A 16,769-nucleotide genomic window follows, 5' to 3' on the forward strand; every position below is an offset into this window, starting at 1 on the left:
TTCATCCCATGGACCAGATGAGCAGCACCAGGTCTGTCTGTGGGCCAGATACAGTCCATGGGCCCAATCCAGTCGTGAGGCAACAGCTCAACCCAGGCCCAATCCAACCACACAAGGCTTGGAAATTTGGCAGTGGGAGAGCAGTGGCAGTGTTAATTGCTGCCACTCCCCCATCGCCACATTTTTGGACTCATGGGGATTCCTGTGGGCTGAATGACATGGCTCTGTGAGCTGGATTTGGCCCACAGGCCAGGAGTTAAGCACCCCTACAGTAGGAGAATAAAGATAAGCACTATGCTAGTTATCTATGGACTACCATACCCGTGTCTTCAACTAGCTAGTTTCTAGACAGACCCTTTCAAAATGAAAAAGCAGCTATTTGTTTCTTCTCCCTGTAACAAGACTTAGCTTTCAGATGTACTTAATCTCTTTGCTTTTACTGTATTGATCTAAACTCTTAAGGTTCCTTTGTCTTAAGGTTCCTTTGTCATTGGGATCCTTCCTCCTATTTTCTGTTGTGAAGTGAAATCATGAGAACTCATATCTGCAGGCTTAAAATGGTCATGAGCGCAAAAGGGAAAGGGGCTACACAGTAGTCAACATGAGTGCAAAAGAGAAGAGAAACAGCACTTCCAGCCAGAAAACTACTGCTGGCCTCTTCTGGGGCTGAACTTACATTCTTAGCTCTGCATGGCTGAGGGTGTACAGAGAGGAAGAATCTGAGAATAGCCATTGAATATAGCATGTTTTGATCTGAGAGTATCACCAGGAATAATTTTACACAGAATTTAAGGTTTTTAAGGCCTGGCTCATCTGGAATGATCTAGTTGGGGCTGGTCCTGCTTTGAACAGGGGGTTGGACTAGATGACTTCCTGAGGTCCCTTCCAACACTAATTTTCTGTGGTTCTAGGATTTTTTAGTAGACTGTAAAAAAATTGTAAGAACTCCCTCACCTTATTCATGCTGACAAACATAGGTGCCGACTTTGCTGATGGGTGGGGTTTTTTGCATCTCTGCGCCGAGCCCCGTGCATACCCAGAAGAGGTAGCACTTTACTTCAACCCGGCTCACCCAGTGTGGCTCATGGGTGCTGAACACCCACTATTTTTTTTCGGTGGGTGCTTGAGCCCCAGAACACCCACAGAGTCAGTGCCTATGCTGATAAACAAGGAAGGGAGATTGCAAGCAGCTGGTAACCACCTCACAAATGGGCAATGCTTGGAAGGCCACTGGGACTATGCAGAGGTCAAGACTTGCCAGAGATGCCTTAGTTGTTCTCACGGGTCTCTTCCCCTCTCTGAGAATTGACAACAGTCAGGCCCCCAGCTGTTCCACTCTACCAGCTCTTCCATCTACCATTGTCAGGTACCATCTTCCCATTTTGGGAAGATATGGGCTTTAAAGCAGCTTCTTTAAAGAACTAGACAAATTTCACCTTTTGCAGTGTTCTACAGTCATTTCAATGTAAAGACATAGTTTTCTCATAGGATGCATCTACACTAGCAAGATTAATGCCAGTAATAGCAAGTCCTAACAGGAATGTACCAATCTGGTCCTATGACTCTAATGGAAATTAAGTTCAGGTGAGGTGTTTTTTCATCATCATGAAAAGAGAATTGGTCATAAAAACTGCTCCCATCTGTATCAGAATAAAGTCAAGAACTTTCAAGTCAAAAACAAAGATATGCCTTCATGCCAGAACAGTCAATTGTCTAACAGTTAAGACACTAACTTGGGATGTTGGAAATATGCCCTTAAGTTCTGCTTTGCCTGATTCAGATCAGGGATTTGGACCTTAGACCCCCACAACTCAGGTGAGGGCTTCAGGATACTCTGGAGCACTGTTGAGTACTCATGGTTTCTGCCTCTCAAAGACCAGAAATTCCATCATGGACCAGACACACAACTCCTTTTCAAATGGTATATAAAGACCCAGGAAAAGGAATTGTCATTTTCTGACAAAAATCTGTGTAGCTGAAAAATTCCCAACCAACCCCAAATGAAAAACTGCTTTAAGCCATACCTGAGTTAGTGTTTCTGCCACAGCTGGTAGCTGCTGACATATATGAGTAAAGTACTAATTTTGCAGGTGTCGATGAGGCTTTACAGCATCGTCATCCTAAGTAGCTATTTGAGGTTATTTTTCATTAAAAGTAATGCAGTTTGATTACCATCATTCTTCCACATTCTGTCCCCTTATGCAGCATGATGAGCAGCTATATTTTGCCAATATCTAAACTGCCCTATATTTAGTCAATCTTCCCTATTGGCTAAAGAGCTCCACATTTTTTTAATAGCAGTCATTGTAACTTCTTGTTCTTCTTAGAACTTCTTGTTCTAAGTTTCTTCAAGGAGTATTTTCACTAGCTCAGTATGACCAGAACACATTGCAAGCATAAATTACAAAATTAACATAGAAAAGTGCTGTAATAGTAATATATTTATTAGCATGCTATAATAGTCATTTTTTACATTTCTTTTTGCTATCAGACATTGTTTTTTAAAAATTTGGCAGAGTGTAGCATAATTGAATTGATTCAGTGACTACATGCTTATCTAGTTAAATGATTTACTTCATTTCTAATTTTTAGCATTACTGGTTTGTATTACTGTTGTTTCTCTGAATATGTACCATGTCAAAGGACAGATAATGACTTAATTGGCTCTTTGTTCTATCAGTCAACTGTAGAATTGTTTATTATATTATATTTTCTATTCATGGTCAATCACTGATCATCTGTCTATAGTTCTGCTCCTCTTCTCTGCCTCCCTTCCTTCCTCTCCTCCTCCCTTCAGACCTCCCTGCTTTCTACCTTCCTCACTGTATAGATTCTAGCATCTCCTCTCTTCTTCCCCTTCCCTGATCTCTTACTCCTTCTCCTCTTCACAAATTCATACACCTGCCTGCCACTCCCTCACACTCTTCTCTGTGTCTCCAGTGATCTGTATCCCACTCCTGCTTCCGGCTTCCCACACGATTTAGTGTTACCACCTCTGACCTTCTGGAATATCTCCCCCAAATTGCATTTTCCTCCACCTGCATCTTCTCCAAGATTACAGTCATCCCTATCCCCTCCACCTCCCTGCTCTCACAGGGTGATGTCAGAAGAGGGAATACAGATATCTGAATCTCCCTCTGAAATCACTTCCACTGGACCTCTCTCTCATGTGGGCTTCTCATTTCCACATGATCCTCTGCCAGTCATCCCCAGAGAAACATGTGGTATGGGCTCTAGGGTTCTGCTCTTCTGTTCTAACTGCTTTCCAGCCCTCCTCTCATCTCCATCGGACAATATTCCATCCAACTCCATTCATGTCTCCCCTCCATGTGGATGTCATCTACTGCCTAACTACTCTCCACTACTTTTCTCAGTGACTCCTTTTCCCTTTCCCAACCTCATCCTTAGTGATTCCTTCTATGACCCACCTTCCATCACATTCAGCTCCTTTCTCTGTTTCTTTGCAAGGCCTGTCTCACACTTATCCAAAGTTCAGACTGATCACTGGTATAACCCTCCTCATGCTTCTGAAAGAAGGTAAGTATCCATAGAGCCTTGCACCAGCATAGATGCATTTTTCCTCCTTCAGGCCTGTCAACTCATTCATATAATACTACTCCTCCATTCTGACTCTATACCAGAAATCCAGGCTTTTTCTCCTTCCTCTAGCCATCCCTTACTCCTAGCCATCTTTCTTTCTCCCTCCCCATAAACAATCTTGATAAGTCGTCAGAAAATATGATCAGCAAGCTTCTTTTCCTCCTCTTTCAGGCATTTCACAATAGAGCCTCCCCTTGCCTATATAGTCTTATCTCTTATTTTGCCACTTCAAGTTTATATACCCAAGCTTTTTGTCCTACTCCATATCCTTCCTCAAGGTACATGTCTGCAACAAAGCCTACAGTAAATTAACAGTATACACTGTGGAAATGAAGAACTACGATCAAGTTTGCAATCAGTTAACACTTGGTGAAGGGGGATGGAAGGAGTGAAAGTCAAACTCTAATAAGCTATTCCAGTGGGGGGCTAACCCTTTTGGCAGGCATGCCACAAATTAGCCCCACCCCCTCCCTGAGTACCACTCCAATTTCTTTCCCCTCACTGATCTGTGCTCTGCTTTCTGTGCCCTCCCCTGTGCTCCTTGACCTATCAGCCTCTGTGCTATATGGTCCTCCCAGATCTATATGCCATGCACAGAAGCTGCCTGTGCCACTTGTGGCATGTGTTGCATGGGTTGACCACTTCTGGATTACATCATGCTCTTTCCTTGTTTGTTACTTTGACCTGTTGAACCATGTCTTAAAATATACAGTAAGATATAAAAGACAGAGATGACCTGTTTGCATTTGTATGTGTTGCTACAGTACCTAACACAAGGGGGTCCAGATATGATTAAAGCTTCCGGGAATAGAAGTAATAATAATACTTGGTGTAATGTAGAGCAGAGAGACTAAGGTTTTTATAAAACAATAAAGAACTTACCGAGCCATACAATTCCCCTTTCTCATTCATTCCAAGGTAGAGTCCACTGTCAACCCCTCGAATGCTGACCAGGCCCACTGCTATACTGATAAATTCCAGTATACCTAGAAAATTCAGAACAGAAAAGGTACAGATTGTTTCCATTTAATGACTTTTGCTGTTGGTGTATCACTAACAAAGAAGGCGATATTATCAAATTCTGCTTTAGGACTATGTTGCCGAGAAGTTAAAGAACTACTGAATAAATTTGTTTTTTAAAAAGAAAGGTACTTGAAACAGTTAAGTCTCTTAAGTCTGCTACAATGATGCATTGCAGATAGCACAAGGGTGTCAAGCCAAGAGATTATTCTCAACTTTTCCCAGAATTTTTTAAACAAAAAACTCTGCAGCATGTTCCTATTACACAATATTAATCGGTATCCTGATCTGCACCACAAACAATCAGTTCGAAAGAAAAATCAAGTATTTAGATAGATTCTTTAATAAAGTTAATCATGGCTATAAAATGTGTTTTGCCAAATAAATCCCTAAAATGGTTTAATCAAAACTACAAAAGGAAAATAAACTGTTATGCATTTGCTATGAAAAGCATTTACTTCCAAGCATCACAGAATGAGGAATACATTGAAAGAGATCTACTCACAGTGTGATCCTCCAAAGGCTTGAGAAATGAAAATCTGTGGTGCAGTCCAGAGCCTCACAGACATTTGTCTACAAATTAATTATCTGACTCTTGGGAATATATTATTAACTCATCCCAACTTTGAAAATTAAAATATTCCCCGACCTAAATAATAGTGCGTAAATGGTTAATTATTCATGTACATTTTACAGTAACCTCATAAAGAGGCAATTGTGCACCACAGATAAGAACATTCTGCAAAGAAACATTGCTTCCGTAAAACCCCTTATGTTCAGCATAAATGTACGTTGATACAGCAAGTATCTGCATCACATATCAAGCCACTAGCTCCGTGCCCCCTCCTCTTCCTTTCCATCAAATTGCTTACCTCATCACTGAGGATGCTAGCATGGAGGCTTGCATAAATCTAGAATTCTAGTGGAACAAAATGGAAATAGTTTTCTATTTTGGAATGTTGATGCAAGGTTATTATGATCTCAAAATAGCTATGCTGCAACATTCATACAGAAGCCTATTGCTGCAGTAAACTACTTTCTGAGCCACATATTAAAATGTAGAGCAGCATTTTCAGTATATTTGTAGAATGTGCATGTCCAGGCATCAACATAACTATTTTTAAAGGCTATTAGAAATTATCTTTACATGAAACTGTAAAGTAACAGTGTAATATTGCAGCATTGAGTCTCATGTGGCTAATAAAAAAGCACATTCATGGATTTTTGAACAATTAATTTTGTGTCTCACAAAACAGGTTGTGTGCTAATCAATAACAAGCATGAGTCACATAAATCTAAGAAAGTATAGGTTGAAGCCTATGGGAAAACTTTATAGCCAAGATAATGTAAAGATGAAACATTCCATATAAGGAATCATTGATCATTACTTTATATATTATTCAGCATGACAAAATGTAACCCTGACTTAAGACCTGGGAGTCTTAAATAGATTTGTAACTATGTGCATGGAAAGAGGCCTCACAAATGTTGTGGGAAAATATCTAGTAATTACGGAATTATGTTTCTGAAGTAATAAAAAGTGGTACTATACTATATGCAATATTTATGGTAGCATCTCCGATACAATCAGTCTACTGAAATTATTTAAATATTCCTCGTATTTCTGGATATGTTCAAATCCTGTTAATAAAGCTTTGTCTGTAAAGCTTTCACTGTGTATCATATTACTCAATAATATATATTACCAAGCAATTTTAACTGAGGCCAATCTTATATTAGGTGTGTATTATTCCACACTGTAGCTAAGTTTGTAAGCTTGGCATCTTTCACATCAATATGAAAATAGAGTGTGACCTTAATTGCTACTCTAATTTCACATATTTGGGTGTGCACTGCTGACTATGATAAAAAAAATCAGTCACGTGCTGCTGCAAATGCAGCAGGAGACTTTTTAAGGTCCTTAGCAATGAGCACCTACAAATTTGAAATTTAGATAGCTTCTCTAAACTATTCACAGCTCATTCACAACAAGTTTTATATGCAAAATTGCAAAGTAATTCAAGAGATTATTTTGGGGCTTTTCTTTCTGTCCTTACTCAAGCAAAACTTAATTGGGAGTTTTGCCAGTTTGAGGATTGCATGATTTGGCCCAATGCCCTTGTGAATATTTTCACTTTATAGTTTATATAATGTGCACACAGTACTTAAGAGCTGAAGCAGATATTTAAAAAGATAGTCTCCCTTAAGAATTAAACTGATCCCAGATCAGAACAGTCTGAATTTGACAGGTTGGACCCCATTTCCAGTTAGAAATTCTGGAAGCTTCCAAAATAAAGAAATACATTTCTAAAAATGTTTGATCTTGAATCCCCTCTTCTTAGCCATTAAGCATTGAGTTAAACTAGCCCATTTTAAGGCAGGAAATTAACTTCCATGTGAGGAGGTCAGGAAGAAACTTCTCTTTGTGGGAAGGTTATTCCAGAAATGTCCACAATCAGCATTTTTGCACCTTCTCTTAAAAGTTCCAATGTCTCCTCGCCCCGGCTGGAGACAAGATACCAATTTGATGGCTTCCGGCAATCCCCACTTCCTAACAATATCAAGACCTTCCATGACATTGTACTATACATCTTTTACAAAAACAAACTGAACTTCGATCTAGCCAATGCATCATACAAAATACCCAAGAATGGAACCTGAGAATACGTTTCTCTTGAACAACTTTGCAGCTGGGGATTGCATTTCCTCCATACTTCGGACATTTGTGCAATTTGCTAAGTACAATGCTTTCCTCCTTGGCTTGCAGTTACCCCTAAAATGCCACAAACAAGTAACTAATACAGGAGCTAAGCATCACTGCCAGCAGCTTATTTGTGAAATTTTCTGAGAGGATGTAATGAGGTGCCCAGCACAGAGAAGGGAACCCACAGAGGACTTGGAGACAGAGAGCAAGGTAAATAGCACTGTGTTGCAATATATTTAGCAAGCAATAATATTGCCTCAGAAAGACAGAGAGAGAGCGAGGAATAGAAAGAGACTCCCTGGCTAGGAAGTTTTGACAGTTCAGGCTCATGGAGCCGACTCCAAGGGGCTGGGGGAGGAGGGGGCGCAGGGGAGCAGAGGCCAGGCGGGATTTCCCCAGGCTTTCCTGCTCCCGCGGCTCCGTCCCCCGACACCTACTGCCTGCTTTTAGAAGGCTCCGCGTTTGCACTCAGCTGGAACGAGCCTTGCAGCTGGGGTGCGCTCCCTGCCAGTCACAGCTGCCACCTCGCCGCCTCCTCCGCCACATTATGCCAATTAAGAGCCCCCAGAGCAGAGCCGGCAGCTCCAGGAGGCGGGGCGGGAGGAAGCTGCTTTAGTGTTAGGCTTTCACTGAGCTGCCTGCCTCCCCCCGCCCCGCGCGGCTGGCAGGCCGAGCTCCCCAGTGCTGCGGGCAGCATCCCCTGCCTGAGGGCGCGGGGAGTCCGGCCTGGGGGCGGGGGCAGGCGCGGGAAAGGGCCGAGAAGCCCGGCGGGGGGATGGCAGGAACCAGCCCCCGCCGCGCTCCAGTTTCCGGAGCTATTGTGTGCCCGGCCGCTGCCCGCGGAGCGCTGCAGAGATGCTCCCGCTCCCGGGCGCGCGGGGATACTGCCCGGCCCCGCACGAGCGCCGACCTAATGGAGCTGTATCAGTCCCGGGCGAGTTGCGGAGGCGGAGCAGCTCCCGCCTCCCCGCGCGGCTGCTACAGATGCTGAGCGCTGCGCTTCCTGGTGACAGCAGGTCCCGGGAGCGGAGGTCACCTCGGCAGCTTTTTTTTTCCCCTGCATGCTCCTGATTTTTTTTTAATCCTGCTGTGCCTGCAGCCCTGGTGCTGACGCACGGCGCCCCACCGCCGGATTCACAATGACTCCGCTGTCTGCCCAATGCCCTCGACTAAAGGAGACTGCATCAAAAAAAAACCCTTTGTCACCCGGAGGATCGCGGGAGCTGTGCGCAGGGGACTCGCGTCTGCCGCCGCCCACAGATTTTGGGAGGAGGGTGCTGCAAAAATGCCAAGAGCCCTTGGCTGGGGCAGCTCCAAGCTCCCCGGCAAGCAACCGAGGTGTCGCTGCACGGCCCCAGCGCCCCCTTCCCCGGCTAAGGCCGAGCGAGGTGCTGGCAGTGCCAGCGACAGGGGGGGACACAGCCCCAGGCCACGTGCACTGAGAAGGGCCCCGGCAAAAGCAGCGCCACGGCTGCCCCCTCAGCCCCGGGCAAAGCGCAGCGGCTCTGCGCTCCCAGCCTCACAACACGGCTACGGGGGGAGGCAGCTACAGGGTGGGGGGACGACACCTAGAGGGAGGGGTGTTGGGGGGGTGCTGGGAGCTGCGGCGCCGCAGGGCTGGCAGCGCTGCCCCCGGCCCGCCCTGGGGCGCCCCGCCCGCCCCCCGGGGCCTGAAAGCCCGTACACCTGCTGGCGGCGGGAGCCCGCAGCCCGCGCCGCTCCACGCACCCAGTGCTCCCGCTTCGCATCTCCCGGCCAAGGCGTGCCTAAGGCGCCGGAGCAGCGCGCGGCCTCCTGCCCGCCCCGGCCGGAGCGGCCCCCAGGGCCGGGCAGACACGAATACCACCTATAAACCTTCCTCCCCCCGGTCGCTGGAAAGCCCAGCTGCAATTTATTGCATGTCCCTCCGTATTTTATTAGACGTTTTATTGCCTTTATCTCGGGTCGTGCAAGACACCGGAGGGAACTCCAGCTGCACTTTTTTTTTTTGGCTGGGTTGTTTTGCCGCCAGCTTTGCAAGTGGGCCAGCGGGGGGAGTCGGGCCAGGGCTCTGGGAGCTGCGGCGGGGCCAGAAAGGTGGGTGGGTGCGACGGGCAGGAGCGGCTCTAGAGCGGGACCCTGGCATTTCCCAGGGGCAACAGGACGGGCTGGGCCTCTGCAAGAGTGGATCCTGCCCCCTCCGTGCCGGAGCCCTTTGGAGATCGTCCGTCCCCGGCGGGTGTTATCTAAGCAGCCCCACCTCGCACTGCCGCGCAGCTTAGATCCTGTTCGACATCTGGTAGTCAAGCATGCGGGGGGGGGAATCACCCCAGGACTTTGTTTTAACGACCTAGTTTGAGTGCTGTCAGGTGGGTTCACTCACAAGTTAACTCCTTCCGAGAGCCTGGCCGGCTGGCTAGCTCCAGGGGGCGCGATCCCCCCCCACACACACACACACCCCTCCTGAAACACGGAGTTAGTCCGTGCAGAGTGGCTCGGGGCTGTGTATTCGCCCAGCCTTCAGCCTTGCCCGGGCAGAAGGGCTGCTCCAGGCCCATCTGCCGGGGGCGCTCGGGCTCTTAGTCGTGGCTGAAGCCGCAAGCCCTCCAGCCTCCCTCCAGCCCTCGATGCTGAGTCACAAATAGCGCCCGCTGGAAATGAAATCTGCGGAATGCTCTTTAAAATTAGCTCCGGGCTTCACGCGTGCATAGCTCCGGAAAGCCACATTTTGCTGCATGCCGCTGCCTCCCTCCCGGCGGCCCCGCGCCGGCTCTGCCCTGGATACCTGCCCGCGGCCCCGCGCCTCCCTTCCGGGCTGGCGGAGCAGCCTCTCGTGCCGGCGGCTGCTCGGGCAGGTGCTGCAGGGGGAGAAAGAAGGAGCAGCCTGCCTTCGCGTGCGTACAAGGCGGTAGCCACTCCCTGGAGGAAACTCGGTGGATTTGCAATGGTCGTGGTTAATGATTAACACCCCGCCCCCCTTTAAAGTCGCGAAATCAGCCCATTCAGTAGAAACGTCCTGAACACAAAGCCTTCCCATCTCCTTCTCCCCGAGCCGCAACTTGAGGCCACGGGAGGCTGCTACTAAAAATACTGAGACTTCGCTAAGTGCTCCTGCTTTGCTGCAGTTGTGCCACTCGTCCAGCAGCAACCCCGGACCCCAGCCATCATCGCCACCACCGCCACCACCACCAGCAGCAGCATCCAAATCCAGCCTCCTCCCCCCTTAGTTCTAGCACATTATTTCATCACATGGCCGCTAAAGGGTTAAGGATAATACCTACCAAATCTGCTGTGGTCTTGCCTCGTTCCCTGGATAGTACCATTGGGGAAGATTTCTAAATGAAATCCAGTCCTGCAGTAGAGCTGCCTCCGCCTGAGGATCCCCTTTAAATGGTCCAAGTCAGTGACTGCAGGCCCCCTGGGTAGCCCACCTGCCTCGGACTGACCCAGGTGGTCACTTAACAAAACCGGACTATCCACCGGCAAAACAGGCACATTCCCAAAGGCTACTGCATCCTGCACACCGAAATAGTTCCCAACTTCACCTAAGGGAGCCATCAGAAGATTCTGCTTTTAGAGAATAAGAGCAAACAATAATGATGGTGCCAAACCCAGGAGATACAAGATTAGGTATATCCACTCCACTCCCCTCCCTACTGCGGTTACAGAGAAAATGTTCTTTCTTCAATCCATTAAATGCATAAATAAAAGTAATATTCTGGCTGGAGTGGCACAGGTTCAAGGTCAAACCAGTTAGTCTAAGAAACCACCACTTTCTACTCACACACTGACATATGTATAAACATCTATATGTGTATCTCGCTATATGTATAGATAGATCCCCAGCTCTTAGCAAGCAGCAAGGTCTTCAGCCCATCCAACTGTAATAAGGAAAAAAATCCGTAGTTTCTCCATTTGGTTTAAGACAAGAATGACCATAGCAACTTAAATACCTAGGCGTTATAGGGATTTTTTTAAGATGCACAGGCTACGTCAGGATTTATGGATTCTGACTCCAGAAAGGCATGCGCTGTTTTTACTCTATAACAGACTGCATACATCAGCATGAATCCTGCAAAGGGGGGTGGGGGAATCTCACGTTGTTGGCTGAGATAAATCCAAAAAGAAAAAAAAAAACTTTTGACGTCCAAATCTATTATCCAGAATCCTCAGGAGGCTCCGCAGATGTCCATTGGTTTAGGATTATTGGCGATCCACAAGCAAAGCAGAACCGTACAAGTGCTTGTGTCTGTCTTGGCTGGCTCGAAACAGGTGTTGCTTCTGCAGGGCTCGCTGTGCAATGTTGTACTCCAGCACTGAGCTGCAGCTCTTGACTGTGGGTCTCCATCCAGCACGCAGAGTGGCGCAGGAAGAGGCATTGGGCTGGGTTTAAGGTAGTCCTGATTGCTGCCGGGAGGATTCTCCGCGGTCCTAGCGCCCAGCCCTACCTGCTGCAATACCGCTCCCCTTCCAGCTCTGCCCTCCTTCGAGCGGCTCTTGCTGCTCTGCGGCAATCGCGCCTGCAAAGGAAGAAAGCGGCGGCCAGAAACTTTGTGGTGGGCAGGAGCCGGGCGCTCCCTGGACAAAGCGGCGCTGCCGCGGGAGGCAGGAGCTCCCGGCAGATGCCTGCAGTAGCCCAAATCCACCGTGACATTGGGGAAACCCCCCCTCGCTCCGCTGCTTAGCCGGGGCTGGGCTCCGCCACTCCCGGGCTGCATCCCATCGGCCGCGGGGTGCGAAGCCTGGTCCCCCGGGCCAGGTGCTGCGTGCGGCCAAAGCCGCGGCTTGTGCCGCTGCCCGTTGTGCCCATCGCTGCAGTTTCAGTGCGTGCTGGATGTGCCGCAGATACCCCCGCCCCAATTCCCCTCCCTGGTGCATTCACCACGGCTGGACTCCGCAGCACCGCAGAGGCGCCCCTCTGGGCCGCGCGGGGGAGAGCTCCAGCTCAGCCCGGCCGCGCTCCCCAGCCCAGCCCAGCCCAGTCCTTCCTGCTTCGCTTCCCTGCCATGCGGGGCTCCCCCCACCCAGAGCCGGGCTTTCCCCCTGCAAAGCGCCGCACACCCACGGCAAGGCTGGGCCCTGGGCCCCCCTCCCCCGACGTCACGGCGCTGCGGGCCAAGGGGGGCGCAGAAGGATCCCTGCAGCAAGGCTTGGGTGTGCTCACGTGGAGGGGAAAGACAATTCCGTGAGCCCGCTGGAAGGGGAGGAGGGCCAGCGCCTGGGGAGCAGGCTGTTTGGGAGGGATGTAAGAGCGCGGGGGATACTTCTCCAACGTGGCAGGGCTCAAGGCTGCGGAGGCTGGAGATCCTGCCTGCAGAAGAGCTTTGCAACACGGACTTGCTGGTTCTTTTAGCTTAGGGGAAGCACCACAAACTGGAGTGACCTTTCCCACCTTCTCCAGGTATAGCAGCCCTGTCTTTTACCCGAGGGACCCCATCCTTCCTCTGCCCCTACCCCCTCCAGTGTGGCCAGCCACTTCAGAGGAAGGAGGGACCAGGATTATCATTATCTCCTATTTTTGTGATCATGGTTGTAACTTGAGTATGTCATACTAGCTATTTTTATTAAACTAATTATCACACCCTGTTCCACTGACACATATGGGGCCTGTTATGCATGTATTAACCTTACTGTGGTGGTTACTGTTTGTATTATGACAGGATCCAGAGGCCCCTGCCAGTAGCTGTGTCGGCAAGTGCTTGATGCTGTACAAACAGAAAGAGATACAGTTACTGCCCCAAGGTGTCTACTTAGTAGGATTTAATTGTTCAGTGGTAGACAAGAAAAAGGTAAGACAGCCTCTTCTAGCTTTATAAATAAAAATTGTGGTATTCTTCAGGAAGGGCCTAAAGCACTGTTATCACAACTGTGTACATTGCTGACATGCCCAGTGGTGATAACTGTGAAAACCTGTAGAAATATTTGAAAAAAATGCAGAACTCCCTGTGTCATACATTTATTATTGTCAGGGTTCACAGCTTTATTATAGTAGGTAATGTAGGCACCTGGGATAAAAGAGATGGTCTGCCCTGAAGATTTTATATTTCTAGCATATGATGAAAAACAACAGGTGTATGCTTCAAAGAAGGGAGGATAAGGAGAGAAGGCACAGACATGAATAGCATAAGAAACAGCAGGCCTACCTAACATCAAGCATTTTGTGACAGAGGCAAGTTTTAGAGAGAGCCAAAGAAGAACAAAGTAGTGGTTTATGGATATTAATGGAAACTCTTTTCATACCTAATGGGTTACATGGGAGAGAACCCAAAAACCCTTGCTAGAAAATTACTTTAGCAGTTAAGACTTGCGCCATTGGCAAAGAAGTGGTAATATAACAAAGTGATGGTACAGATTAATGTGTGTTGATCTACCAGAACTAGAAACAAGTGGAAAGGGTATTCCCAACTCCTCCCCAGTGATATAAAGAATACATTTCTAACCCTGCAGGACGATGAGAAATTGGATTTTAAATCTGTCACCAGTCCAAATTTGAATACCATCCAGCCTGTGTTTCAAACCAATATTATATGGGAAGTACATTTTATTTTGGAGGGTAAAGAGATATTTTTGCTAGTTATTTTTTTAAAGGCACTTAAAGAAAAAGATGCATATGCCAACATATACACATATTATGGGATATAGAAGATTTTGTGGTATAAAGGTTTTCTCTAACTTGAGGCTTTGATGTCTGAGTTATTTCATAAGGATTAAAGCCACACATGAATTATGCAGGTCTTCCCCAAAATTACATTAATCTGTGAGTAGGCAGTGCTCCATATGCTGTATAAAGTCAAATTTACCCCTCCACAGAAGTTTGGTTTCATTGATATCTCAAGCAATATTAAAAGTCTGCACTTTTATTCCAAAGATATTCATTCAGGAACATCTCTACCACTGGTCCCCTTCAACAAGAGATTCCCGCCCACCTCCCTATAGCCTGGCAGAGTTAAAAGACTGCATCTGCCACAATGAGTCATCAGAAGTTACTCAGCAGCTTTATGCAGGATTTTAGCTCCCACTGACAGAGTGGGTCAAAAAAAGCCCTGCATCCCTATGCAGGGTCATAAATCTTGGCACTGTTACATCATTGTGTATTCTTCCCACATGTACCACATCAATATGGTATTTGTGTGATAGGGTGAATGTATAATGTAACTTTTACCCAGGATGGAGAATACTCTATCCTGGACCAACCACATGATATATCTAAAATCCTGTGCCTCACAACCTTGTAGAGGTAGAAATGGATTTTCTGTACCATAAGAAATATAAGATCCAGAGTTTTCCAGTAAGATACGTAATGTTTGTGTGCAGTCATAGAAATTCTTGAGTTATCAGACCTTAAATCGCTACATTTTCATATAGGGAAAAGCCTATTTAGTATGGAGTGCACCAGAGAAAAAGCTAAATCTATGTGTCTTGCTCCCTTAATCTGTAGGAAAATCTGCTCGTATCTGAACAAATTAATGCTTCAGACAATGTTAACTCTCGTTCTGTGTCTAAACCCCTATAACTGAAAAAGGCTGTTTAACTAGATGTGGATATAAGATCCATTGTATTTGTGAGTTTCTTTCACTAAATGATTGCCTGCAAACACAGGGGATTGGTTTTAATGGCCCAAGAGTCCCTTTCCAATCTTACATTCCTATGTTCCTTGCCTTCACGGTGCCATGAAGAGACCACCTGTCAACACTATGAAGGAATCAGATCTCTGTGGGGCTGTTACTTCCTTTTTTCCAGGTCCCGCAGATGTTGGAAGTTACAACATGTGCCTCTGTAGGCTCCGAAATAACCCACTGTGTGAACTTAAGGAGGTTTTCCATACTATCCTGAAGATTTCATTGTAGGAAGACAAAGCTTTATTATTGCTGATCTAGCACTATGCAACATTTGCAATGGGAGGACTTTGCTGCACATATAACCAACCTGTCCGTGCCTTGAAGGGTTTACTTTCACTAGGGAGATGATACAGGATAAAATGAACAGAATAATACACAAATGAAAAACCTTGCTTGCAAAGGCAAGCATAGCTCTGAAATGTAGGCACTATTTCAGGCTTCATCACAAGAATTCTGACTTCGAAGGTACTTTGAAATAAGCTGTACGTATGAACATACTGTGTTGCAGAAGAGGTCAGCATTTCCCTCCAAAGAGGCAGGGGCAGGGAGGGCAGTCAACTATTAATAGCACCAATTAAACCTGCAAAGAAGAAATGGTTGAGCAAATACTATTTCAATTTAGTAATTGAAGACTGCTTACACCCCTGGCTACAGAATTCTAGATTACCAGAAAAAAATCAGTAATATACCTCTAAAATGATTTGGCCATGGACTTCAAGTCGGCTCGACCCTATAAAATAAATGCTTATAAGTCTGAAGAAGATTGACGTTCCAGAATACAGTTCATTTCCCATTTCAGAACTACATAAGAATACGTCTAAAATCAGATACTGCTAAAAGACTAGAATCTTGGAGTATTTCAACAACCCTCATGGCACCAAGACATTGGCTGCTGTTGTCCCCTTTCTTCACCTACGGCAGGTTAGGGTGTTATGTCTTGTGGTTCTGTCAGGGTTGATTGTAGTTTTGCCAGTAGGTTTGACAATGGGTTTGTATAGAATGGTTTGGATAGGGATGATTCTGCCTCAGGCAGGGAGTTGGACTACATGACCTCTGGAAGTCCCTTCCTGCCCTCTTTCTCTATGATCCTAAAGAAGGAAATATGGAAAAGTGAAACACACAAGAACTATATTTTGCCTGTGCTGAGTAATTGACATATATAAAACTTTTCAAGCTAGAGGATTATAAAATGCACTGTGAATTTTACACATGGGATTCCAAGTAAAAGCTGTTAACAGGTAGAACTAGAAGATCAAACTAGAAAAGCTACAGAGAAGGGCAGCAAGGATGGTCAAGGTATGGCAAGGCTTCCATGTAAGGAGAGACTTAATAGGCTGGGGCTTTTCACTTTAAGGAAAAGAAGACTGATGGGGATATGTGAACGGTCGATAAAATAATGAATGTGCCATCTCTCACAATACTAGAAGTACAGGACATGCAAGGAAATTATTAGGAAGCATGCTTAAAACTAACAAAAATACATTCTCTCTCACACAGGATGTATTTAACTTGTGAAACTCATTGCTACGAGATGTAGAAGATGACAATTTAACCAGGTTCCAAAGAGAAATTCATGCAGGATAGGTCCATCGATGGGTATTAAACACAATAGTAGGCCTTTAATTGCTGGAAGCAATAAGAGAAGAACAGCAGGGGATAGCTAAGTCAAGAAAGACCCTAAATAAATATTCTTACCGTTAGCATCTATTCTGTGCCACTGTGCAGTTGAGAATACTGAGCTCATTGGACCCGTGGTATGACCCAGTATGGCATGTCTTATATTCTTATGTAGTATCACAGTTACCCTTTGATTCACAGTTACAACTCCATGCCCTGCATAGATTTCT

At 46.3% G+C, this 16,769-nt stretch overlaps 1 protein-coding gene across 1 annotated transcript in view; it reads right to left on the reverse strand.

Annotated features, from left to right (window-relative positions):
* FGF9 (fibroblast growth factor 9) overlaps positions 1-12,333 on the reverse strand; it is a 29,873-nt gene extending 17,540 nt beyond the window's left edge. The window contains exons 1-2 of the mRNA XM_006017620.3: positions 10,585-12,333; positions 4,483-4,586 (exon numbers count right to left, since the gene is read on the reverse strand). Of these exons, the coding sequence (XP_006017682.1) occupies positions 4,483-4,586; positions 10,585-10,861 (381 nt within the window). The 5' untranslated portion in view covers positions 10,862-12,333. The remainder of the gene's footprint in view (positions 1-4,482; positions 4,587-10,584) is intronic.
* Between the last annotated feature and the right edge of the window lie 4,436 nt (positions 12,334-16,769).

This window comes from Alligator sinensis, unplaced genomic scaffold (assembly GCF_000455745.1).
Source record: "Alligator sinensis unplaced genomic scaffold, ASM45574v1 scaffold777_1, whole genome shotgun sequence".
NCBI classification, from domain to species: Eukaryota; Metazoa; Chordata; order Crocodylia; family Alligatoridae; genus Alligator; species Alligator sinensis.